At 44.0% G+C, this 27,723-nt stretch overlaps 1 protein-coding gene and 1 long non-coding RNA gene across 7 annotated transcripts in view; one reads left to right on the top strand and one right to left on the bottom strand.

Annotated features, from left to right (window-relative positions):
- Nucleotides 1–21,250, top strand: part of LOC125697166 (uncharacterized) — a 43,336-nt gene extending 22,086 nt beyond the window's left edge. Inside the window, exon 4 of the long non-coding RNA XR_007378717.1 lies at nucleotides 18,365–21,250. This is a non-coding gene — a long non-coding RNA (uncharacterized LOC125697166). The remainder of the gene's footprint in view (nucleotides 1–18,364) is intronic.
- ITGA6 (integrin subunit alpha 6) overlaps nucleotides 1–27,723 on the bottom strand; it is a 91,513-nt gene that overhangs the window by 16,749 nt on the left and 47,041 nt on the right. For 2 of the 6 annotated variants that reach the window (XM_048953954.1, XM_048953955.1), the window contains exons 1-5: nucleotides 22,792–23,044; nucleotides 6,362–6,489; nucleotides 6,060–6,139; nucleotides 3,913–4,168; nucleotides 2,288–2,419 (exon numbers count right to left, since the gene is read on the bottom strand). In XM_048953954.1, coding sequence (XP_048809911.1) covers nucleotides 2,288–2,419; nucleotides 3,913–4,168; nucleotides 6,060–6,139; nucleotides 6,362–6,489; nucleotides 22,792–22,952 — 757 coding nt within the window. In that variant the 5' untranslated portion in view covers nucleotides 22,953–23,044. Of the gene's footprint in view, nucleotides 1–954; nucleotides 1,072–2,287; nucleotides 2,420–3,912; nucleotides 4,169–4,728; nucleotides 4,858–6,059; nucleotides 6,140–6,361; nucleotides 6,490–13,317; nucleotides 13,482–22,791; nucleotides 23,045–27,723 lie in introns of those variants that run through there. The other 4 variants (XM_048953960.1, XM_048953958.1, XM_048953956.1 and 1 more) reach the window with 4 other exon arrangements.

The raw sequence follows: 27,723 nt of genomic DNA, 5'->3' as shown, positions 1-27,723 counted from the left end.
CGTATTGTTAACAAGAAAAGTAAATAACCCTACTATATTAAAGTGGCATATTGGATAGAAGTTTTCTGAAACAGAGTATGGTATACTGGCAGTTCCGTGTTTCTCTTTGAACTGGTGAATGCATGTTTATAAGATTACACTCTTTCAATGTATTCCATTTAAGTTATCTCCCCCACAAAATGCACTATTTCATTGCTCAGGTCTCCATTTTGCAGACAGTAAATACAAGATAATTTTTTTTTAAACGTATTGGCTTAGAAAGGACTAAACATTACCACTTGAATATAGCTTGAGTACTGCACCTTCAAGAAAATCATTATAAAACTTCTACGTACAAGTCAATAAACTCTGTTACAGGCATGCAAGATGTACTGTCCATGCTTAACATTTGACATTAAATGATGTAATACAGTAGTTGAGAATCACTTTATCCAGTAGTGGTGAAATTGGCAACTTTAATTTATTGTGGCTCTAGTGGACACGTCTGAATGAATTTAATCTCAAGTATCTTTATAAAAGTTAATAGATTTAAAAGTACATTAAAAACGGAACAAAAACAATATAATGCATATACTGACATAGCCAATAAAGCTCAAAGTGAGATGATGCACACTGCAAGGAAGAAAATAGGAGCCAGCAGATGGCAATCTCCCTTTTCAAATACTTCACCACTACTATTGAAATTCTCAATTACAGCAATTCACAATGAGACAGTTTCAAAAAAATCAGGAAGAGGAGTCCACTTTGTGGGAGAGATGAGAGGGTTTGGAGAAATGCATCACAAATCAGTGCTTCTCTGAAGCCAGCTTATTTTACAAGTTACTCTTCATCTGAATCCCTGCTGTCACATGCTTTTACTTGCAATGTATTTGTAATGAGAATGGAAAGGAGAATATCATGTTAAAGGTCTGAAGATTGCGTGACCAGATGCTGCCACCTCAGGTGGTCACAAACCTAAGTAGCTATTCATCATTACATCCACTGATTTGTCCACCTGTATGCTGGGAGGCAACGTTTTGTACACAAACTGATCTGGATGAGTATCAGATACTGCTGTCAAAAATAGAAGACCTGTAAACATACGAGTGAAAGATTGAAAAGACAAAATAGTTGAGCACAGCAGCCATAACCACACATATTTACTGTCTAAATATAGGGAACAGCTATGCAAGGGAATGCCGGCCTTGCCTTCAAGTAGTTTTGATTACAACAAATCAAAGACAGCATTTACAGTTAGATAAATGCAACACTACATTTATTATGAAATTGCAAAAGTTCAGTTTAGTAGACACACACACAGTAAACTGTCTACAGCGAAAGACACCGCTACAGTGCTACTCTCCCACATGAAAAGGCTATCAGTTTGCCTTTCTGAAATAAGCCCTTGGAATTTTTTACACCCAGGAACCACTGCTCACATTTAGCTCAAGATTATTTCTGCTAATAGACATGCAGCTCTAAGTTGACTCTTTACTCAGCTTGCTTTCATATTAACATCTTTCCCATTTGTTCAACTTCTCATTATTAACACAGAAATTCCAGCTATGAGTTACAAAATTGTATCTGCTGTCAAAGCCAAAAGCACTAGATCAGTGTAGCACAAAAACCTCTACTAGAGCAGAAAAGTTCTTTTCACACTGCACAGAGGCATTCTAAAAAATGGAGAGCAACCTACTCTTTACCAATTTATCTCACGAGTGTACAGGAATATTCATTACCCTAAGGATGTATTTTTGCTTTTGTGTTTGCACAAAGCTCAAGACTCTCCTCTGGAACACGTGCACGCACACACACACACTTAAAACATAAACATTCCTCACGTTACAGTATTTTTAAAAGCCTGAAAAAGGCCACCGTGGCTTTAAAGTCTTCATTTTTATTTTTTTATTTTTTTAAAAAACACTCAGGCCAGAAAATTACATTCAGGAACTCAAATGCTGGTGAATACCACTTTTTGATACAACATAGCATTGACCTTGTGACTAAGGATTACAGATCTAAACATGGTACTTACCATTAGACAGTGATTATAATCACTCCCTGACAATGCGCAGGTCTTCATTATCACTCTTAAATATCTTATTCCTTTAGCAGCACTTCCAGGTACCTCAGCAGAGTACCATCTTACACGTAAAAGTGGAGGAAGATGTGCATTATCCCAAACAATTCACATTTCACAGGGTCCTCACGTGAACAGCTTTCTCCTCCCATTCCATATTATTGCATCAGAGCAGATCACAAACGTTTAAGAAGCCTAAAGAGATTTACCATATGTACTTTGTCCTACCTAAATAACTGTTAGCTGGAACAGGAACTAGATTCTTATCTTGGCGGCTCTCATCACCAACTTCGTAAGGCCCATCATCAAAGATACCCAGATCATAAAATGTCTGATTCTTTTGCTCTGCACGAACCACCCCTGAAGAAGTGAAATGATAAAATAAAAGCAAATGAATGATAAGGGAGAAAAATAATAGATAAATGGTTCTCTGCTAGTACTACCATGAATGAGACAGTGACTACTGTTTAAATAGGACAAACACAGACTAGCACACCGGCCTTTCAACAGGCCATGAATTTCTAAGCTCAACCTGTGTGACAGAGCTTCTTGCTATTCCATGAGATGTAATGCAGTGATCTGGAAAACATGAGATGCTAAGAGAATTCTCAACAAAAATATGAGACTGACTTGGTCATGGACCACCCTCATCCCACTGTGCTTAATTTGCTTAAGTCTCTCTTAAAAGGGAGGTAAGTACACACAAACACAACAAAATAAAACAAAAAATACTTTCAACTGTGGCAAACACTGGGAATATATTTAGAAAATATGTATTTATTGCTTATACTGATAATATTTATTGTTCAATAAAATATGTGCTTCCCTTTTATTGACAAGAACATTTACCATTTTGCCAAGTACATACATGTTTTTCCATGGCATAAAAGAGTACTTATGGCTGGTAGTGAAGAGCACTTCTCTGCAATTAAGGTAAAGCTCTAAACTGAGTAGTTGGTCAGACTGTGTTGACAGGAACAGATATGTGGAAGATTGAACCTTCACACAAGCACTCCTTGTGCCAGAGCTTAACTCAAAGACTTGGTTCATGTAGCAGGCACAGGTGTACAAGGGGAGAAATTTTAATGATTTAAGGATCAGCCTCGTAAAGGAGAGAGCTCTACAGCTGCTGGTGTAACTTAGTGCAAGGGGGAAAAGATTAAGAAAAAAGACAGGGCTAGCCTCTTAGATGCTTCTCAGTATAAACATATGAAGAAAAATCTTAAGTTTTTCCCCCCAAGTTTTGGATTATTTCCTATACGTGATATAGAGTCCCTGTCTCTTAGTCAAACTATTTGTGAAATTTTACTTGAGTAAATATCTATGCATTTAGATATGAATACAAGTAGCTTTGCTCTGTTCAGTTACCTTCCTGCAGTCCTCCGGTACAGAATTTGGGAAGCACTCCCTTCTACAGAATTCACAAAGAATAAAGAGAATATTGGAGGATATAAAAAATACCTCAGAGCAGCTATCCAATATGCTCAAACTCAGAGGAAAAGATTGGGCAAATAACTTCTAATTAATTTAGTAACTTGTTACAGTGCAAAATGTCAAAGCAAGAACTCAGTCCTACCATAAGACTAATAAGGGAAACTGCTGCTGTACATACATGAGAAGTTCCATTCATAAGTAACCCTTTATAAATATTTAAAGCTGTGAATATTCAAAGCAGTGAATATTTTTTATAGAGGAGTGAAAATCAGGTAGAATCATGAGAACCCTGTAAGGTTTATTGCCCCTTCCCACCCATCAAAAAGGCAAGAACCTTGGAATGCAACATTTGCAAAAAATCTAAGAGGAAACGAGAAGGGGGTCGGTCTGGATTTAGCAGGAAGGAAGCTAGGTCATACCTTTCCAATTGTAAGTGCCTGGAGCGCCAAACACAATGTAGTGGTAGTCTCTAGTAAAAGTAGCAGCAACGCCTTGCTGACAGGAGCCAAACTTCTCATGGCCTCTTAAGCGACCGTCACAAAAACTCCATACTCCATTATCCATATCATCCTTAATAGTGAGATCCTGGCTCAGCACGTAGCACCTTCCAATGATATCCCGGGTTTCCTGCACTGTGTTTACATACTGCCTTTTCTCATAGCGATGTGCACATGTCTGCAAGATAGAAGACAGTAATTCTTTTTGTATGTTTGTCTGTAAGTTATCAAAGAAGGCTGGTCTCAATAAGCCATACTTCATGCTAGCAAAGTTCTCCTTGTGGACACATTTGGGCACTCTCTGCATTGCAGCATAGAATTTCCTATAAGCATCTACAGACCCAAGTCAGAGCAATCACCTTCCTGATCAGGGAAGGTAGTATAGTTAAATCCCTCTTCGCTTTGGGACTCAGGGGTCTTAGCCCTAAAGCTTTCACTGATACTTAATCCCTCACTTTCAAACACAGAGTGGACAATAACCCTGTCTCTTGTAAAAAAAAAAACAAAAACAAAAAGCAAACAAACAAACAAAAAAAAACCCACAAAAAACAAAAACCAAGCTGTGTTTCCACCCCCAGCTGTAACAGTTAAATAATCAACATGCTTGTATGAGACACAAGGAGCTGGTTCCACTACCATCCACCTTTTCCAAAGTCACCTCTTTCAGAAAAGTGTCACAGGCAGGAGGCTGAAAGCTTTTCCAGTGAGAGCAAGAGAAGAAAGAGTTGTTGTTCCTACCTCTTATGGTGGGCGTTTCATTTATGAGATAACCATCACTGGGATGGAAAAAAGCAGCAGTACTAAGTATAAGCTGTTCTTTAACCTAGCTGTTAGACTTTTCACCTAGGAAGAGAATTCCAATCAAATACAAACGATGATGAGCCACCAGGATAAGTAGTAACCACCAAACTACTGTAAAAAGAGGTGGCCCCCTTGACAGCAGTGTTTTTTGCAGATTCAGAGGAAGGGAGGGCAAGACGAGCACAAGCAAGACAAGTTTCTCATCTGACAGAAAAATTCTCTCCCTTGGCTCCTACTAAGGCTGGAACATTAAGCAGATACGTAGCCGATACTCAATTTAGGGCACTGCCCTACTCCAAGCCGTGCTACGAAGTATTGTGTGCTGCTCAACTGCACTGTGCTCTTCAGGCTGCCTTCGGCCCACCTAGGAAGCACATGAACTGCGTCACAGGCGAGATGGCACTGGCTGGTGAGGAATTAACTCTACAGGACCAGTTCCATCTACTTTTCCTCCCTTGGGTTCCGACTCAGACTGGAGCAGCTAAGTACTGTCCCTATAGCATCAACAACCCAGAATTGTGCCCTGAAGTTGCTTTAGCCTTGTCTTTGAAGAAGTGAGGTTAAGCTGCAGGAATATAATTAGATGGAGGAGCCTCCCTGCACCCCCATTTTATGATATAGCTGGTGTTCTGCAGCACCGTGAGAGGTGAATTTGAGAAAGAGCTATGAAGCTACAAAAATAACATCATCTGCTAAATCTCAAAAGCTTTTTTCTCTCAGTAGCGTATGAAAGAATAGCCTGCATCATCATTATTAGTACAAGCTCTCACTGCAGCACGCTCTCACTTCCTAAGTCACAGTTGCAACATCCAGAGCTACATGAATACATAGGAGCAATTCAGCTGATGGCCCTCAGTAAAGTTAAGGTAAGGCTGATCATCCTAGGCAACAGGCTGAAGAAAGAGGGCTCCTTTCTTATTTCTCCAAACTATTTTTCCTTGTTTCTGTAGTAAGTTTTTTTAAAGAAACAATGTATCATGAAAGGAGGAACAAACAACCTGAAAATAAATTGTCTGTTCCATATCCAAGATCCATCCTGTTACCAAGATTACAAATAAGGGCTAACTCACAGTTAGAAAAATAATTTAAAATGTCTACAATCTCAAGAATTTTTTTTTGCTAAGCAGACATTCAAGTCCTTAATTCTAAGAAATTACAGTTATACAGCAATGGAAATTACTTTTCAGGAAGCTGCACAGAAACACAGATCATTCAGAACATTTACAAAGATGTTTTGGGTCTACAGCACACTAGACCTGTAGACTTACCACCACATTTCCTCCTGGCCCCTGACTTTGGACAGTTACACCCATCCATTGGTCTTCTTTGCTCTCCATCTTCGGGTCAGCTGGAGATTCAAATAAAGCAGTTAATTTTTTTTGTCTCTGTAAGAACTTTACAGTACATGAGATAGTCTACAGATGGCAGTGTCTGCACATGCTATCACATTCCAATGCAAGTAAGTTATGTACAAACCTAGAAAAGCAACTGTGTGGTGCAGTCAATGGAAAGGACTGCATCAGATCAGAAAAATCAGACAACTGCATAATAAAAGCACTGAGGAACTTACTGTCTTCATCAAACACAACACGTGTGCAGCCCGTGTCTGAAGATGTGATGTCACAGCTGTACAGCCCTCCTGTTCTGTTGGCTTGTTGGGATGGAAAGGCCTTTTCCCGAGGAGCTCCAACCAGCAATCTACAGGGAAACAGAAATAACTTCAAGGGATCTGCAGAGGCAGTATTAGAAAAGAGGAAGGCAGCAGAGTCAGGAAATGCTTTCACCATGTTGTTAGAGGTTTGATGCGCAAACATTTCAGGGGGATTTTCATCAGTCAATACAACTGCTTTCAGACTCTGCATTTGCACCACTCCTGTGCCACCACCCCCCATGAGTATTATCACAAAACAACCACAGACATGTTTATTTGCTAAATGAGAGTTCTCAGTCAAAACACTTTTTTTCTTCGGATATTTTTGAGTCGCATATACGTAAACCACAGCCACCTCAACTTCCTAACTGAAACCAGCATACAGTAACAGCACCACGGTTTGCAGAAGAAATAAGAAACAATGAATTCTGCTGAAGAAAACCAAGATTGAGAAAACTGTGTGTAGATGGGTACAATACAGTGGGTGCAACCTTCCTGTGCTTCCAGACACCAGTCAGTATAAATAAGTAAATAAATCTGAAAGAGATCTGATATTACATTACCAAGAGAGGAGAGTTTAAGGCTTCAGTTATAGAGTTTTTCTGTTGAGACACATTTTTCCACATGCTTTATAATGGCTGTGGAGCAAAGCAAACCACTGTATCTCAGAAATAGTTTTTTTTTCGGTGTTTTTTGTTTGTTTGTTTTCTCATTAAAAACATGACTTTTATTTCTATCTAACATACATCAGTCTGATCATTTAAGATCATACACATTATTGTTATTTAGGAAACATTCACTCAATATCACTAAGGTAATGAGACAAAATTGATGTCTCATAGGAAAATAAATTCAGAACAGAAAGTTACACATGTATTGTGAAACAGTCATCTCTTCACCACTTCTACACACAAGAATTTTCCATAATTTGTGCTCACAAAGGTAAGCCGCTGAACGGTCGAACTTCAGGTAAAATATTTGCTTTTGACTGATACACACATAAAAACAGGACAGGCAGCTTGGGTGTGTTTTAGTTTACAGAGCTTTTCATTTCCCCCTATGTACTTCTGGCATCTTTTTCAAAGATTTTTTTTCCAGAAACACAGCTGTTATGACAAGAGTCTTTAATCCAAACAACCATGCTTTTAGAAAGGCCACTAACAGCTTCATTCTCTAATTGGGGCAGCAGTACTCAGCTCTCATCTCCAAACTCTTTTGCAAAGCAGCGGCTTCTGAGCTGCTCCTAATGTAGGACTTAGCTACATTTTCCCCTCCGTTCTGTTATCCCCTCGGGAAGAGACAACACAAGGCTTGTTGTTGTTCTTAACACTGGCAATCAGAAATTATAGAAAGTGGGGGCTCCGATTTCCTAACTCTCAGAAATTTTTGTTTCTACTTCTTCAAAACTTGGTCCAATTGTACCCCGTTATTAAAACACACGCCTACCGATTTTAAGCTAAAATTCTAGTCTCAGAGCAAATACATCAGTCCTGATGCTGTATTGGTTAGAATAAAGTTAATTATTGCTTTATCTTAATTACCTCTTGGAGAGGGTCAAGCAGCCACTGCACCTCGCTGCCATGCCCCTGGCAGAACAGCCTAGCCAACAAAAACTTCATCTCTTCAGTTGTGCTAAGTGCCACTTCAGCCTCAGAAAAGGCATCAAAGCATCTTACTGACTTCCCCAGTGACAGATCAGACCTTTGGGCAACCGTATGTGCAAAGCGTGCTTCACACAGCCACAGAACTCCAAGCAGGGAGAAGGCAGTGGCAACTCCCTCCCTGGGGCCTCAGTGCTCAGTGCAAGCATCCCCACAAGTCAGATAACAGCAAGAAGGACTGTTCCTAATTAGTCCAACAGACTTGTGAATCCAAAGCAAAACACACCAGAAATAGCTTTTCATTTCAGCAAGCTCCAGAGCATATTAAGCAGCAGGGTACAGTTCTGAGGTCCTGTCTGCTCTCATCGGTGACTTGTGAGAACTGCAGCAGTGGCTGTAACGTCCCTCCTGGGGAATGAAAATGACAGCGGAAACTAGGAGAAGTTCTGCTCGCAGCCACCTGAACCCCCTTCAGTACTGTCCACAGAACGCCCTGGCTCTTTCAACAGGACAGCTGCAGTTCAGATGAGACAAGTGCATCAGAAACAGAAAATCTCCAAGCTCCTGCAAGTACTCCTCTCACTCTGTGGTGAATTCCTTTCCTCACTCACAGCCTGAAACTTCCTGAGGACAACATACAGTTTTCACAACATACTTCAAAGAACAGTTGCCAGCAATTCATGGCAGTATCTCAGGAACAGACACCAACTTGAAAGATAAGTCTAAAGGAGGGAGAACACCTTTAAAACACCTTTAACATTTTTGGCAGGAAACTCTTGTTCATTGTAGGAAGAGGCTTCCATTGAGTAAGCTACATTGTGATTTAAACAAAAAATACCGTGGTCTGCACCGAACTCAGACACTGTGTCTTCATTCCTTGAATTCCTGTCTTTCCCACAGTATCTTCTACCCCAAACAAGGCACCAGCCTTTGCCATCTTTTCCTTAAAAGTAACAGCAACACATTACTGGTGACAGTACTGTGCTTTAACAGGCTTGAGTAGAAATCACTGGAAGCGTTTCCTGGGTAACCAACCATTAGCCATTTCCACAAATAGGCAGAATAAAATAGTCAGTGGTGTACATAATTTCCAATTTTGCAGCCTTCATTGAGCACAAATGTCCAATTTAATGTTGCCTTTCTCAGTAACAACGGTGCCACTGCACGCTTGTGTTTTCAGAAGGTCTCCATCAGCATGAGGGGGGCAAAGCTGGGAAGCTAAATACTGTACAACTTCTCCCACTCCTGGCTAGACAGAGAGAATCCCCACATCCCTTCCTCCTGCACTCTGCCTCAGACCATTCCATTCCACTGATGAAGAAATGAAACTAACAACCACCAACTGATTAAACTTATATTACCAACCCCCCAGTCACAGTACCCACACGCACACCATGTGTCCAGCAGCTCCCGGCAGAGACAGCTGATCTCCATGCGGACATCTGCCCAGAGCTTTGTCCACCTGCACTACCTGGTTCAGAGACCCCACACCACCTCTTCAGCTTCGCTCTACTCTCAAAGCAGAAACAGCAGGCATGCAGCCACTCTAGGGGAGCTGAGCATCACCAGGGGCACCCACCGCTTCTGCCCTCCCTCAACGAACTGTGGTCATGGAGAACTTCCTCATTAGGGAACAAGTGTGTCAAGTATCCAAGCTTTAGGACAGGAACATCAAACCATAAGACATCTCAACGTAAGCGATGTTGGTTAATGGGACAGACTGTATTTAATCCCAAGCAGTACCACCTCTGCTGTGCAAGGATCTGGCTTCTAGCAATGGAAGCAGGGACAGGTGTGGTGGTTTCTCACCAACAATCAACTGAACTCCACCAGGCCTCTCCCTCACTCCCCTCTGATGAGTGCGTATGAAAATAATGTGGAAAGAAAAAGAAAAATCACAAATAACTGAGATAAAAATTGAAATAATAAAAGGGAAAAGAAAGAAAAAACAAGCAAAGGCCATATGGAAGCAAAAAGAGAGAAAACAATTATTCTCTAGCTCCCATCATCGAGTGATGTTCAGCCACACCTCGGGAAGTAAAGCCTCAATAAGCTTGGCAGTTGTTTGGAAGAATGAACACATTCTTAACAGGAACTTCCCTTTTCCCAGCTTGTATTGCTGTGACATATAAAGTCCCTTTGGTCACCTTAAAACAGCTGCCCTGGCCACATCGCCTCCCCTCTCCTACCCACTCCCCAGCATGCTGGGTTTGGGGTTTGGAGAGTCTTCATGCTGTGCCAGCACTGCTTATTCCATAGACAAACACTGGGGAGGTACCAAAGCTGTTCCAGCCACAAATGCAAAGCACAGCACAGTGCAGGCTGCTGTGGGTGAACTCCATCCCAGCCAGAGCCAGCACAAGGACAGGAGCACCACAGACATCCCAGCACAGAGCCCTTCCTACTCAGGCAGTAATGGGAACTGGAGCACAACCAAGGGAATGGGCTTCTGAAAAAGCAGCTGCTCCCAGAAAAACGCAGCCAGAAATGATGCCAGTGGGGAAATTGTTCACAGTGCTTTTTGCAGATACCCACTGTTTCCAGGCTGCTATGAACAGTTATTTTAAGTGACAGATGATTCTCCTAATCTGCTACTGCACTGCTACATTTTCCTACTACCATCGCAGAGCCATGGCCAAGTACACCATTAATCTCTGTTGCCCGGAGGCCTAGCACTTAAAGGAGTGTGATTTTCATTTTATTAGCTCAGCCTTTTTCAGGAAGCAGATTACGATAGGGGCTGGGGAAAGAAGCCAAAAGCAGCAAAAGGGCCAGAGCAAGCTACAAAGCAAAATGAACTACAAAGCTACCTGTTGTTCTGCAAAGGCCACTAATTATTGACTTTCTGAAAGTCGCATGGAAAAGCAAACACTTTCCAATGCTTTCCACTCACAGCCAAGAGCTCAATCTGTGTGGATTTAAAACGGGTTTTACAGACCTCATTTTCACTGGCAGAAAGCATTTTTCCAAAGTCCCATTTCAAAACACAGCTTTCCATTTTGCCCAGCATTCTCTAGCTGTAAGTAGGAGATACACTGCTTGCGTTTTTGTTTTTTCTTTGAAACAGTCAAACAGCACACGAAAACTGTGTAATTCAGTAGTTTCAATTTCTCTCTTACAAACTGTACATCTCCCCCAGATTTAAAAGAAAGAGCACTGGCTCAGGAACAGACGTTATTTACTAGATTGTGTTATAATTAAACTGTGATAAAATTATTAAAGACACAGCGTTAAAGACTTGCAGGGCAATGCATGCCAGCTCCATTTGGACTCATAAAAATGAAGGGAATCCAGGTCCATGTTTCAGACAACACTGAATTAATCAAAGTACAGAAGCAGCTGCTCAGAGTTCTTTTTCCAAGGAGCACCTTGGCAGAGCAGCACTGCAGCCTTTGCGTGAAGGCAGTGCTTGCTGGACTAACAACCAGAACAAGCACACACTGTTCATGAGCATGCCAAAGCCATTATAAAAAAACCTGCAGGAGTTTTAATACGGTTGAGATGTCATTCCTCTATTTCTTTCACTGGGTGAAGTAAATCATTTTCATATGAGACTAAGAAAGAAGCTCAGCACAAAGGACAGACACCTTGTCACCCCTACCGGAGGGGCAGCCACCCCTGTACTAACCAGAGCCATCTCCTGCAGCAGCCCAACTGCTCCGAGACACTTGCTGCTCCCCCTCCTCCTGAGCCACCATCTTCTCCTGTTCCCTCTTAACTACAGGGGCAGGACAAGACTACTCTTAACTACAAGGCAGGACAAGACCCTCGCATGGGACACACAGCACAGGCTCCCCGCATTCTGATGACACGCAGCAGCTCATTCACATGAGCCCAGGATAGGAGGCTGCATGGAGCCGTCCCCATTGCCAGAGCATGGTCAGCCGCTTGCACACTAACACACAGCTTTGAAATCACTCCTTCAGTCTTAGAACCATCATAACCCTGTGTTAAACGCGTGCAACAGCGTCAATGGCTTTGCAGGGCTTATCTTCAAGCCAAGAACTTGATCAGAAAAGCAGATATGGCCCTAGGTACATGTACTGACACACAGTCCCAACATTAACCAGAGGCAAAGACTTTCACAGCACTTTGAAGAACACTCCAACAAGGTGATGTGTAGAACCAAGGAAATGCCTCAATAGTCAGAGGGTCTCTTACCTTTTCTAATGGTATTCACAGATATTGAAACAATGATCAAATATACAACAAACTTCTCCCTATACAGATCTGCAGAAGACATTACATTTTACTGTAAGTAGGAACATACAAACTGAGAATTCCAACAAGCTTGCAAAAGCTGAGAACAAGATTTTCTGTTTGCAGTGTAGCTCACACCTGCGCCGTGCCAAGAAACCCCCCTGCATTCTCTGCAGCCTGGCACACCCACCAGCAGGCACACACCCCATTTTACAGCCTCCTCTCAGACGTTTTTTTTCATCCCACCACTCCCTATATTCTCACCAGTGCAAAATCTGAAATTATTTCTATCAGGAACCTTTAGCATTCTGCTTTCCTGCAGGCAGCAAGTAGTGCAACAAGTACTTCAGCTGGGACTGGGACTGGATCTGACCTGGCATCAAAAACACATTCTTCTGGGATGTGCGGCTAAGAAAAAACCCAACTCTTCAGCTACGTTCAGGAGACATCCTATATAGTTCCTAAACATTTCTCTAGCAGAAAAACTAGCTGAACGAAACATTTGCAGGTCTTACACACATTGTTAGTATCTGCTGAAGCAGTAGGCTGTGTATGAAATAAGGAGAATATAGTATTGTAGCATCTCAGCCATGAAAACAATGTGCTTCTTACTTCAGACTTGCTTCACACTAAGCAATCGTGTCTGAGCCGTGTTGTGATCTCAGACACACTGCTGGATACAGCCAAGAGCAGCAGATCGAACCGCCATGCGGTTTCAGCAGCACCGGTGGCAGGCTGACCAGTCTTTGTGATTCCCTTACGCACATCATGTGAAAAGAGCTACGAGAACAGAGGGACTCAGATAAATCAATCACACATAGGAGGCACATGCTTGCTACCAGCCAACAGCTGGCTGCCACCTCCGAGCACTTCCAGGACAAATATTCTTTTCCCTCAGACCTTTGACCCACACATGTACTGCTGAGCAAACAACCTCTGGTGTTACAGGCATGAGTTGTTGCCAGAACATTTTCAATCTTGTTCTACTTTATATGTTAGAGAGGTATTTTATAAGGCTACTTATGAGGAGGGTATCAATGCCAGCCAAATGAGGCAGAAGTTAAATGCATTTACCTCCATTTGAAAAATCTCCTTGGCCATCTTCACTAAAAAGGAACTGCTGTCAGAAATTCTGCCATTCCTATGGACACCATCAACGTAAGTTGCTGGTTTCAATGAACAAAATGCTGATGGTTCCTATTTGCTGTTCCTTGCATCTCCAGGATCCCCAAAGATCTCTGAAAGGGAAAAACAAACGTGAAGAACACGGCTGAACAGCAACCTATGAACTCAACAGCTGACAGCGAAATCCATACACAGACTCTGGAGGGGCCTTAGCCCGTTTTTAAGCTGCAGAGCAGGTTCAGACAGGGAGCGTCCCGCAAGTGCCTCCCTGCTATCCATAACCCTAGGCAACTTCTCCCTTCCCAATGCAGACATAACATCCTCGCACACGCTATTACTGCTGCATAAAGGAAATCAATATTAGGAAATGACATATTTTTAGATGCAGTTCTGAATCAGGAAACGAGAAGAACAGCCAATGCTCCAGCAAAGCCAAAGCTGGCCAGTCCATGCTAGCAAACATTAAAAGAAATAAAAGAAAAAAAAATATCACAATTTAGAACCAGTACTTCCTACCTTCTACTGTCATTTCAAAGCCATAAAAATCCAATCTCCCTTCACAAAGGAATAGTGCACTGCTCTTAAAACTAAAACAAGGTAGCTATATTTCTCTTTTTTTCCAAGTAGTAGTTCCAGAATTCACAAAATAGTCCTAAAACACATCATGCTCTCTACCTTAGAGCCAAGGGAAGTCCATCTCACCAAGGATACATTTGATGCTAATATCAAAAAGGGAGCTTTACTAACTGTGGATCAGTCCACTTCTTTTTAAAATACTGAATGATTCACTCAAAAATGGAAGAGAAACTCTCTTCCCTACATTCAAGTTTGCTTCTCTAGGTTATATTCTCCTGACATTGCTTTCAAAGCAGCAACTTGCTTTAACATAATCAACAATATTAATAAATGAATTAATCACTGCTTCCAGACCATCCTGTATATCAGTTCCTTCAAGCTTTCCTTTTACAGTAACCTACCCTGTTTTATACCAAGACGAGGTGCTGATTTTCTAGTGAACATTTCGTAGTACAAATCACGCATTCAATAACATGAATTTTTGCTTGTCTTAAATAGCTGTTTGCCTGAGAGCCTCATCTCAATTGCATCCTTTCTGCAGAGCATGTCCCCAAGACATGTCATTCTTACAGTTATGGCTGGACTGAGCCAACCATCCCCGGCAAGCTCTGACAGAATCAAATGCTGATTTTGAACAGAAACTCTTCAAAACAAGTAAGGTATCTTCTACGAAAATGTAGGAGCTTGCATTCCTTACAAAGCTGACAGTTGCTCTGGTACATGGGGAGAAGGTTTGGGGTAGAGTTTAACACAAGAGAATAAGAATGGCCTATTCTGACTACTGACAATTTGCTGCTGCAATATGCCAGGCAACCCAATAAACCAACATGGGAAGTGTTCTCTTTTACTGTGGAGATAATCCAGACAGCAACAAACTGACTGGTGAAACCACTCTTCTCTGCTTGTTATCCTTCAAGAAAAAGCATTTATGAGAAGCCAAGCTACTTGTCTCATTCTGCACAAGTTTATCTTTGTTATTTGTAAATTAATATCAGCAGCATTAGTAACCTGTACCACACAGAAAACAGCACTTGTTTCAGCTAGCACCATAACAGAGATTTTCTTCTCCTATTTTTCCACTTAAAGAAGAAGAAACAATAACTAACACTTTAATTAAATCGATATTTTTGATGAAAGAGCCAATATAACTGCAGCATCTTTACTGAAGGGCAGTCAACAGTAAAGAGTCTCCTAGGAAGCTTAGATATTAAAAACTGTTAAGTTTAAATACTTTATTTGATAGTTCCGCTACAAAGACCTACGTAAGTTTTGTACTGTTACAGACCAGCTCCACCAAATAGCCCAGGTGCAGACTGACATGGTTGGCCAATACTTCCAAAGAGGTACCAACACAGAGTATTCATTACCTCCTGCCAAGATGCAACACTTGTGGAGCGCAACAAAAAAGGCGTCAATTAGGACTACAGATGTGAATTAGTTCTAACAGCAGACAGTGCAGTGTATGCAGCCTCACACCTGGGTGAAGATAGCCCTGATGGAAGGGCTGCCTTACGGCTCATCCTTAAAGCATATGCCACGTAAGGAGTCCTCCTCACCATCAAGGTGGTAGTACAAGAGTGAAACTGCTGCAGAGCTTGTCGCACGCCTTCTGACAGCGATTCTGGTGGGGCTGTCTCTCTGCCTGGCACTACTGGTACACCCCATATCCGCTCTGTAGGCTTGGGAAATTTGGAAAATGAAAGCAGAAACCAAAGGAAACCACGCTCCCAAATAAAAATGCTAAGTTGTAAGATTCCAGTTAACAGATAGTTTAACTACATAGGGCTCCTCTCCCTGCTGAGGAAAGACCTGGGAAGCATGTCCCAACCCTGGTGCTTGGAAACACAGCAGCACACAAATGCAAGCCTTGTGTCACGCACGTTGCATTCTTCAAGCTTGAATGGCACATTCTTTCTCCCTGAATCTTGGCCATAACACTCTCCTTTGTCTCCCACCCTTCTGTGGCAGGTGGGGTTACGTTTTAGGTCTGAAGAACACCATGAACCTTCCTGTGCTGCTCAGCCAGTAGGAGCAGGCCAGCAGCTGGCCTCAAGCAGCTGTCTGCCAGCTGAAGGTCTCAGGGTGCCCACCGTAGGAGGCAGGCTTGCACCAGGCAGGCAGGATGGCCAGACAGCTCACCCCTGGCTGCAGCCTTGGTCTTGAGGAGGGGCTGCAGAAAAACACAGCCCAGCTCCCTCCTGCCTCAGGTTTCTGGCACAAGTACTCATTGCAGCTCACCTGACACCACTTCTGAACAGGAGTGAATGTCAAAGAGGGGTATAAAAATGACTTCTCATCCTAAACCTCTCCCAGTATTTTAACAATATGACATACTGTTTTTCCATTCCTGACAATATTTCCTGGATGGTTTCACTGAAGGCTGTCAGTCAGACATGCACACACAGGTATGTCTTCTTTGCCCACTTGTGTGCTTCTATCAGCTGGATTGAGAAGCACAGCCGGCACAGCAGTGGGGTATCCCAGCTGGGAGCCACCCAGCACTCCCCTGCCCGGCTCCAGGACCAACTTCAGCAGCACTCCCTCAGCCTCTCTGCCCAAAAACAAAACAACTTGTCAAGGCAATACAATTCCTTTGTCCCTAACTCCCATGCTGTGCAGCTCATCAGTTTCCATTCTGTTTAGTGAAGTGAAAAACCCTCTCCTCCTTCCTGAGATCAAGGTCTGCCCTCGTCTTGTGCTGCTTTGTTCCCATTACACTACGCTGACCCTGTTGGTTTCAGAGGATGCAAATTTAGCTTTCTGATCCTGTTCCTCTTGTTCCTGAGATGTGTCAGATACCTCAGCAGACTACAGCAGCAACAGAGCTCTCTGGGCCAGCATATACTGTGTCTGTCAGGACTGATTTATAACATGGTATTATTTAATAAGAACTACCTGGTATATATTCAATCCTTTGAGAAAGAATAAATACAACAGACTTGGACCAGAAGAACTTAAAGCAATTTCGGGTAATTTAGCCATTACTTCTATTTTAATGTTCTTGCAAGGGCTTGGCAGGGCTGCATTTAACACAAAACACTCTTCTCTTTCCAAATGCACAGTCTAAGGAGAGAGTTGTGCCTCCTCAAATACCATTCACATTTATGGAGACATGCAAAAACAAGAAAGCATAAGCCAAAGCACTTCTAAGCCTGCATAACCTCTATCCCACGCATTTTAATGCCCAAGCCAAAGAGATGATACCTCTTACATTACAAACTGATACACTGATCAGGCTCAGCACAGGCACAAACCTCAAGCTAGGAGCCACATCAGGTACGTGCACCTAGCAGTAAGAGCACAACAACATAAGGGCCTTTCACTGAAGCCGACAAGGTAGGCAGTTCCTCAAAGCTGCAGTCTGAACTGAACCACTTAGCATCAGTACAGATCAAAGCTCTGTGCTACAGTTCTCACTCACGGAAGGCTTCTGCTAGTGCAGCAATGAATTACCGTTTTACTAATGCTTAATAACATCACAAGTGTACGATTCTTGAGCACCTCCAGGTGATCATAAAAAAAAGAAAAAGAAAAAAAAAAAGGTTACTCTTCCCCAAGAGCTATGCGACCTCTTGACAAACAACTTCCAGGGGTGGGAGGACTGAGGCTGAGGCCTGCTGTCCCCACGCAGGAGGCTCAACTCTGTGCTATCAGCACCTGGAATGCCCAGCACCACTTTGCGAGGCCGAGCCTGCAGCACACACAGCCAACAGCAACAGACTGTGCTGCAGTGTGTCCTCCTGGCACAGCCTTTGCAGAACTGCCCAAAGCTGTCCTCCCAGAAGCTCGCCGTTACTGCATGGCCTGCGCCTGGGAGCAGACACACCAGTGCAGCCACCTGAACACATGTCCCTCACGCACCCCGTGCTGGCACAGCTCCACCTCCACCTGCAGCACACCCTGGTGACAACAGGAAGCCAACAAACACACACAAACATGCTATGACCAGAAACCAGGAGCTGCAGACACAGCTCGCAACAAGCTCACTTTTGCTGTTCAGAAATGTGTTTTGCCACCGCAACAAAGAACTCCCCTGGCCAGGCCAACGTGTTCCCTAGGCAGCTGTGCTGGGCAGGCAGGGGCTGGCCTGGAGCTCCTGAGCTGAAAAGACTATCAGAAGTCTTATTTCTGTTATTTATAAAACCAAGCTTATAGTGAATTTAAACCAAACTGAAATACATCTGGTTTAAGGCAAAAAAAAAAAAAAGCAGCAAGTCCATGCACCTAAAGCACTGCTCTTTTCCTACGCTGACACAGCAGGTAAACCAGTGCAGCTTTCTGGTGTGCCCCAGGTCAATGCTAACTTCACCCTCCTTCCCTCAGCAGCATTTGGCAGAACTGAGCACATAGTTCTTCTCTGGTCCTGTGTGGAATACAAAAAATGAATTGAAGATAATGACCTCTTCTTTTTCACTTGCAGGAACGGGAGTCAGATACTGACAACTGTGCAACAGTCTCCAATATTTGTAAACCTGAACACAAAACCTATCAGCTGTATTTCTGCCAAAGGTAACATAGACTAACTCAAACGTAGCACAGGAGAAGGACAAACTTTCTGCTGTTTTATTCCACCTACAGCAGCCTGCTCTAGTGGGGCTTGGAGCTGGACAGTCTTTACGGCCTCTTCCAACCCAGACCATTCTGTGATTCTGTGACTCAATTCCACTTTCTTGCCCCTTATGTAACGTAAGCAGCAAAATTATCTCCTTGTTTCTTTTAGGCATTGTATAAGTACAATATATCTCTTTTAAAATCTTGCCCTTACTACTGGAGGGGAACTTCAAGTTCTCCCTCCTCCTTCCCAACTTCACTTGATCCTGACTTTTCCCACAGGACGTCCATCTTGATGACATGAAACGGTTTTACTATCACAAAGTAATGGAGCATGTTGAATCGGTTATCCAAGAACAGCTTTCACAGACAAAAACAGGAACACATCCAAACAAAAATCCTCAGGATTTCTGACAGCAAGGACATGGTAAGAAAACAAGGACACTTGATAGCAAGCCAATTTTTTTTTTTTTTTTTTTTGCATTGATAGAAGCTCTAAAAGATGAGCATTGTTAAGGTCTTTAAATCCTGAAAATGCAAACACACACTGCTATGAATTCAGCCCACCTCAACTTTGAATTATTTAGTAACAGCTCTGCAAGCAGAAATTTATAGTTTCCAATGCAGATGATCACAGTCCAGTCTTCCTCTGTTGCTAGAGCAGTGAGCACAGGCCCTCTGACAACGCAGAAATACTGGCTAAATGCCACTGAGGATGCACTACAGCAGCAGTACAGCAATGTCAGCAGCCTGCTGACCAAAGGCAACTCTGTTTTATATTGATAGAATGGCTCACAGCAGAGATATGCAGTATCAGCAGAACCTGTCACAAGTAAAAATTCCAGTAAGCAATCTTTTAGGCTTTACAGTTCCGAATGGGCAGCACAGACTTGGCACAAAACGCCTACCCACTGCTCTTCTTCTGAAGAGGAGATCCTGAATGTTGCCATAGTCTCATCCTTTTTTTTTTGCCTTAAGCAATAAGAAGCCTACATAAATTCAGCTTCATTTCTGTGTTAAAAGTAATACCAGAATTGACTGCAAATTATAAGCAAATGTAGATGTTCTTAGGACTTGTGTTCTAATTCAAGAGATCAGCTTAAACCATTCTGAAAAGGACCATCTCACATGTTGTGTGCACATGTATATCTCATCATATAAAATATCAGTGTGTATACATACGTTATATATAAAACTATGAGCAAACTAATACTAAGCAGCTAGTAACATTTCTAATAACAGCATACAGCATGAAGTAGCTAACATACCACCTACATACAGCTACAGACCCCTGCATTCTCCATCGCAAACTAACAAAACTTTAACTCCAATAGCTGCGCAGCCACAAGTCACGGCTGTTGTACCTCCACCACCTCTCAGAAGCACAGCTCCCATACCTTTGTCACACTGACAGATGAAGAGCAGACCAACCTCACGCAGGGCAAGCAGCCCAGCTCCCTGAGAATTCCATTAAGGTTTTCTGCTCCTGATTCATTGTGCTTGACGATGGACCAGGACTGCACACAGAAATCCAGGCAGGCAGCCCTCAGTCCATCTAACAGTAACAGTAATGCTTCCCTAACGCATATTAAGACTGCATTCAGCTCTTTCACACCCACAAGCCTTTAGCAGTCCACTTTCAGTTATTGTGAATAGTTTTTCTCCTCTTCATCTCTCAAACTTCTCTCACTTGAAAATACTCACATAGAATAACAGAAAGTTGTTACCAGCCCCCAGCCTTCTATAAAGTACCCTTTACAAATAAATTTGATGCATTTCTTGAACAGTCACCTACCTGTGCCATTAGGAGTTAAGTAATTACCAATTAGCAAACACAGCATTAGTATCTAACATTGACAAACAAAGTAGTTGCCATTCAAAGGTAATATGTAAGCTGCAATCTTCCGTAACTAGGAAAAAAGTGACCAAAGGCAAACACCATGTTTAAAAGCAGGTTACTTCAGCTGTACCTTCACGTGTCACACTTAAAGACATTTCCCACTCCCCTTCTTACCAAGGCATTTCATAATGCTTAACATGGAAATTATCTAGCCAAGGCAGAAGAGAAAGCAAATCATTTAAGAATCACTTAAAGTGAGCTGAGAGGAAAAACCAAGGATCTGTAGCTTGTTTTACAGACTAAAACATCTCTTCCACAGAACTCGCATATCTCACCATTTCTCATTTGTTTTCTCAAGGACTTAATGATCTTGCATACAACAGTTGTAACTGCATTATAACATCATAAAGCTGTGTGGAGTGGCAGGGGTTGGTGGAGGATTTGGGGGTAAAGGTTCTCTTTGAGATAAGAATCCAAGCATCAAGTTCCACTGGTGACATAGGGTTTGTGTATTTTGGTAACAACTGACTAACCATAACTGAGTTTTAAAGGTAGCACCTAACGAAGAAGATGGGATGAAACAATTACTTCTATCTGTCACAAGAGAGAACTTGATATAAAAGCGCTTCTGCAGCAGAGCTAGGACACACCAACACACAGCTGGGAATGGAGGCACTGCACCCTGCAGACCAACATGAAGCTCCTGCTGCTGTGAGTGATGAGCAGCATGCAGGAACCAGACATGTCTCCCAGTACCAGACCTCAATGCAATCTCCATTCCTTCACCTCTCACTTTCTCTAGTTACCTGGACAGCAGACAATCTGCTCCACCTACAAACAGCCAAACTATCTACAAACTGACATCCACTGAACGTGCCAGAATGAGTTGTTTAATATTGATGTTGCTCATTTTTATCTGAGCATTTACAAAGATATAGTCTAACCTGGTAGCCTTTGCTCCACTGCAATTCCACCAATTCCAGGCATAACAAAGTGAGCTTAGCATACCTTAGCCTCTGTGAAAGACAATTACATTTCAGCACATCAGCAGACAAAAACGTTGCTCAAAACAACCATTATATGCCCATCCTACACAAATGAACCAAACATGGGTTTTCCAAGCAGCTTCCTTGGGTAGCAACCCAATTCTTTATGCTAAAACTCATGCAAAGATTTTAGAAACCAACCAAAACATCACATGCTCAGAACCACGCCTCACCACAAAACAGTTTCTCTACGGAGGTTTTGTCTCTACCAAGACCCCTGCTATTCAAGAAAGCCGAGATTCAGCACGCCGTGCCAACCCCAGCAGCATCTGACTCTGCCCATCTCAGACTGCCTGCACACAAAGCACAACTTTCATGCTCATCATCCCTGAGGCATTCCAGTCAAACACTGCAGACTAGCTCCAACACTGTGACTTCTGTTAATTAGCCTTCTGTCTCCGTATGTTCTGACACACTCATTCTATCAGCATTTGATAACACAATGGCAAACTAACAAGCTTCAGACACCACATTCATAGCAGAACTAAACGAGACCAGCGCACGCGTAATGCTGGCAAGAATTAAGATAAGGGCCTCTGGGAAGTAACTCGCAGAGCTGTGTTTCAGTCTTGATTTACGTTTGGGTCCCTGAGTACCAGTCAGAAGGTGGAAACTGTCATTCATGCTCCTTTACACATTATAACTCCTATTAAATCACACAAAACACAAATCTGAACGATGCCAGTCCAAATAGCTTTTAACTAAGTTTACCAGCTAACTTTATTGTGGATATGATTGCTGCCAGAGTCATTTTCCCACACTCTCTATCCAGACCGCAGATTCACCTTCCCTTACGTTAAAGCTAAATGTTCAGAGACATTTGCTTCATAACAGTGCCTTACAGGAGATGCACTCTGCACAGCAAGTACCGGCGGGGCAAGTGACTGCTCAGATGTAGCCATTGAGAAATGCTGGGGCACGGAGCCCCAGCCAGCCCTCCTCAGGACGCATGGAGGACTTTCCTTCGCTCTCACGACGCAGGGAAGGCACCTCCTCTCCCCCTCCCACGTCCCGCCAACCGTCCCAGTATTCCCTATGCCACCCCGCGCACGACCGCCCAGCAGCACGGGCGGCACGAGACCCTTCGAGCGCCCGGACGCGCCCGCGGAGCGCCGGCTCGGGGAGCACGGCCGCGGGATCCCACCGCCCGGCGGCGCCGCCTGCCACGGACGGCCGCCGGCAGCTCAGGCGCGGAAGCCTCCTGCCCGGGGCCGCCGCTCGTTCGCCCCCGTTCCGCCCCGGGCTCCCGCGAGTCCCGGCGGCAGGCGCCTCACCGCCTCCGAGCGCCCCGCGGCAGGTGCCGCCCTCCCCGCCGCCCCCCGCTGGCAGGTGATAGCCCGGAGCGCCGCGCCGCCAGGGGCGGCCCCGGCGGCGGAAGGAGGGCCCGGGACGGGGCCCGGCGGCACTTACAGCCGTTTCTCCTGCGGCTGCAGCTGCCGGTGCATGGCCAGCGAGAAACCGAAGAGGCTGCCCGGCTCCCCGCGCCGGCCGATCACGTTCTCCGCGTCCAGGTTGAAGGCGCCGACCAGCCCCGGCAGCAGGGGCAGGCAGAGGAGGAGCGCGGCCGCCATCTGCTCCGGCCGGCACGAGAACCTGCCGCCCAGCGCCGCCGCTCCCTCCGCGCCCGTCGCACCGCGCCGTGCCGTTCCCCGCCCCGCCCTCCTCCCCGCGGGCGGCCCGGCCCCCCGAGCGGCGCTCGCGCCTCGCTCCGCTGCAGCGGGGGCGGCGCAAAATGTCGGTCGGGTGCGGGGCGCCGCCCTGCAGGAAGCACGGCTCGCCGCGCCCCGGCCCCGCGCTTTGAACGCAGAAGAGCCTGCTGGCGGGCGGGCAGCCGCGGAACCCGAGCACGGTGCAGGAGCGGCGGCGGTCCGGGGAAGGCTCGGCGCCGTGCCCCCACGGCAGCCGCATGCGTCGCACCTTGCCGGAACGCGCCGCGCTCGTGCGCTCCCCTGTCACGTACCGCGCTCCTTGGAGATTCTTCAGACAGCGCACTCGTTCCTTCACAGCATTTCTTATCATTAAACCAGATTTCTTATCCGTACACTTCGTTTGAAAACAATATTTTCCCTCCTGCTCTCAGCCCTAACTGGAAAGTGGAGCTGTGAGCATACCTTAGCACAGCCCTGCACACAGGAGTCGGTCTGTAACCCAGGCGCGGCTCAGGGCCGTGCCTTAGGGGAGCCATCAAAGGACTTTTAACACCTGATAAATGCCAACAGCAGCACAACGCTCGTTTTCCAGCGGTATCTGAGACAGGAACAGAAGAGCTTCTCTTCACACAAAAGGTTCCAGAAAAGAGGGATAAAGCAAAAAGAATAAAAGAGCAATTGTGCTTTCACACGTTGGTATTCCAAATAATTTCTGCTGGAACAATGCTGTGCTCCCTCGGAGTTAATCCATCTACTTTCTGCAGAGTAATTACTGTAGTGTAACTCCGTGTATAGACAAGTCTTTGGCTCAGGACCAAAATAAACTTGATCAAAAGAGCAGAAAACACACCAGAAATGTGCATCTAACATGCAAACAAAACATGCTGTTACTGCTAACAGGAACCGTCCCTGCAGGCTCCTGGTGCTTCACTCACAGCCTTAATCCCACGTCCCATCGCTGTGCAGACACAGCTGTGGCAGAAGCACTGCTCCAGGTTTAGCTGCAGGCACACAGAAAGAAGGTCTCTGACTAATTACTACAAAGCAGGCTTACTGCAATCCATGCATTTCACAGACATTAGCAAAAGATCTGAAAACAAGTCTTTTTAAATGCTGTTGATGTCTGTACCGAGATCTGAGCAGCATGCCCTTCAGGACCACTTAAGTGTGTATCCTCTTGACACTTGTGCAGTAGCTATAGTTACTCATTCAGTAATACTCGTGCTGTTAGTAGTCACAAAGCGCTGCCATCCCATGCACCACCACACACCACGTGAACAATTCTGGCAGGAGCTCGCTCTCCCCCACCAGCACTGCCTGGGCACGTTGCTCTGCTTCGTTACCTACAGACTTCGCTGAGGGAAAACAGTTCTACTCTCCAGAGGCAGCACATGGTTACACTAAAGACTGTCTCAAACAACCACGGCAGGAACAAGAACGGACTGCACAAACAGTTTGGATGGTCTCTTGTCATTTTGTACTATTATAACATGTTACATGTGAGGAAAGGGTAATGAAAGTCTGAAACAAAAAAAGCCCATTTCCTTCTTTCACTCTTCCTCCAAAAACCCCACACACTGTGGGTTATCAATAACTCTCACATACCTCAGCAATTCCTCTTCTGCACCACCTACAGGTAAGGGGGCACCAGCACTAGCTACAGCAGTGAGTTAAGCAGCTCCTCTGCTATGCATAACTTGGCAGCTCTAAGAAAGGTGGTGGCCAGATCAAAGCAGAGTTTCTTTTTAATCACAAATACTTTGCCATAGCCTAGTTCAAGCTGGCTGCCTATTACTGGCATGCTGGTACTCAGTCAGAAGCGTTCACCTGCTGTGTCCATGTATTGAGCAAGCCTTTGTGCCAGCAATAATTTCCTCCTGCATACAACTGCACAATTAATTACAAAGGATTAAAAAGAAATAAATAAAAATCTGGAAAATAGAAGAGGTGAGATGGAAAAGCTACAGCTTGGCAAGATGTTTTAGGCTTTCCCTAGGGGGAGGGCAAGGAACAATGCTTTGCATTTCTAAACTTCTATCATTTATATTAGCAAAACTTACCATGCACAGCAGAACATAGAACTTGTGGTGCTCAGCTGTGCAGCCTTAACGCAGCACATTGGATGGTCCCGAAAAGCCAAGATAGGCAAACAACCCCTTCACGTTTCATCATTAAACACTTACACCTTTCACACTACAAAGTTCTTTCAGTTCCAAAGCTGAAACTAACTGTAAGAGCTATTAGCCTGCACCAACCTTCTGGATGGCTCCTGCTGAACACAGTCCACACAGCGCAGAACCACTCCGTCCTCCACATTGTTACTGAAAGGACACATCTCAACATCTACAGCAAGCAGTTGAATGTTTACGCAGCCAAGCTGCTGGGTTATTCACACTAGTGTATCCTCACAGCCACTACAGGTCTGCGTCAAAGAGGTTATAGAATGAGCAAACAGCAGTGCAGGAGATAAACTGCTCAATGTAATAGAAACGAAAAGTTACAGCAGTCAAGAAACCAGAGTTTGAGTAGTTACATTGACACACTCCTTGTTATGAATCATAAGAATCGGTCTTGAAAATCATTTGTAACTAATTGAAGATTGTCTCAATCTCTTTTACCACCTTTTCAGAAAGATTCTTAAAAAGCTCTTAAAAAAAAAAAAATATCAGGTAACTTCAGTTCCTGATTAAGATGTTAGTTTTTACAACTTATTTTTTTCTATTCAGAGCCTGAAACTGACAATTCTGCCACTGCATACGTTTGCAAAAGTAAGAACTTTGCCTCTGCAGATAAATTGTTTAGAATTAGATATATTTCACACTTAGAGTCATTAAGTCAGACTTTCAGCATTTACTGTCATGCTTTTAACATTATACTTACAGGCAATATACCAATACATTTTAGCTGAAAGAAAAAAATTCTGTCCAGATTCAGAAGTTTGGCTGACACTGCAACCCATGTTACACAGCAGATCTTCAAGCTTTTTAGAAGAGAATAGTTTTTCACCCACCCCAGCTGTCAGGTGCATTCCTTCGGCAGTTTCAGAATGACCAGCCCAGGCTGTTTGGAGTGTAAACATCTCTGTAAGCATTCCAGGAGGAACCTTCAGCAAGTAACTAGGCAGAGATCGGAGAATGCTGGTGACACGTGTCACCTGGACACCATCGTTTGGATTGCTAGGGAAGGAATTAAAGATGTTTCTTCAAAATTACTGGTAAGTGAGACACAAATTCACAGTCATTGTGACATATTCCTGTATTCTAACTTGCTGGTCACATACTGGGGGTATCTTACCTAGCACTGTAAGGTAGCCTAAGCTTAGACCTTTTTATACAGAGCATAGACCCCTTTGAGGAGGAAAGGGGAAGATTTAGAAACACAGAATTCATAGGACCTTCCTGGAAACTGTTCCCAGGAACTAGAGAAGAAAGTTGTCCTCATGGGACATGTTTTAACTCCATCAAGAAAACAACCAAAAAAAAAAAAAAATTGTCCACTACTTCGGACAAAGCATTTGTTCTTCTAGCTCACACAGACTGACTAAAGAGCTCACAGCCATCCCCCATAGCACAGCTCCCCACAGCCTTGGCAGCACTTACCTCCAAGAGCTGCAATGGGCTGCGCGCACAGGGCCCAGTCCTGTGCGATGTCTGCAAAACACCAGACCAGGAATTGTCCCAGGAATCTGCTCCACATCTCTACCTCTCCTGCTGTACTAATGCAGCGGTGCTGGGACCCCCGGCCACAAACTGGTGGAAGCAGCTCCTGGCTGCAGACCACACTTATATACACCTGCTGCCATCCATGGTTCTGGATTAGACCCAGCTGAGAAGGCAGCCACCTGGGGGGCCAGGCACAGGCAGTTCACACACAGGTTTCCGTGATCGATAAGAACCATGGAAAATAATAAGTTTGTAAAATGCTCAATCACATCAGTTAGGGTTAATAAGAAATCTTTGCTCCCTAACAAAAATTGGAGGTTTTTTTTATATTCACCAGCTCTAACAGTTCTGCAGTTGTGGTTATACAGCCACCTTATTCACATGCCAAGCCAACTGCCCACCACTGATTCAGCAGGAGCTGTTCCAGACATGTCCCAACGCAGCTTCCAGAGCCCTGGAGGCAAAGCCAGCAAAGGCTGCTTCTCTGGTCAAGGCAGGAGCCAGCAGCCTCTACTTTCCTTACTAAAAAGTAATCTCACTTCATTTTAAATAAAATCTAACAAATACATTCACTTTCGTCTTTAGATTAACATTCTGAAGAACAAACTGGACACGCTAGAGCTAAGCACCATCATCTTGTAATACTTTCTTATGTGGTCTTTGTTTTTGTTTTGTGTTTTTACTTTCTTTGGATCACCACTGTAAAATACTTCTCTGAACAGTTTCTAGTTTGTATTAATCTTAGTCTTCTAAATCAATACATAACAAATTCCATCTTTGATTATCTTAAGTCTCACTTGTAACACCCTCACTAATACGAATTTAAATCACGCAAAGGCTGAAGAGAAAGCCCAAAAATGAAGTCTGTGAATCTCGTCAGGATTTGGGCTACTGACTGAATGACAATCAAGCTGTTCTGTCTCCCTGCTTTACTTGGGTGCGAGAAGCACTTGTGTGAGCCCAGAACATGCTGTAGTTCTCCTGAGCTTCCTGCTGAGCAAAGCGCCCTTCTGCTTCCAGAGCTTCACATT

Source organism: Lagopus muta, chromosome 8 (assembly GCF_023343835.1).
Source record: "Lagopus muta isolate bLagMut1 chromosome 8, bLagMut1 primary, whole genome shotgun sequence".
NCBI classification, from domain to species: domain Eukaryota; kingdom Metazoa; phylum Chordata; class Aves; order Galliformes; family Phasianidae; genus Lagopus; species Lagopus muta.
This window is presented reverse-complemented; position numbering and strand designations above follow the sequence as displayed.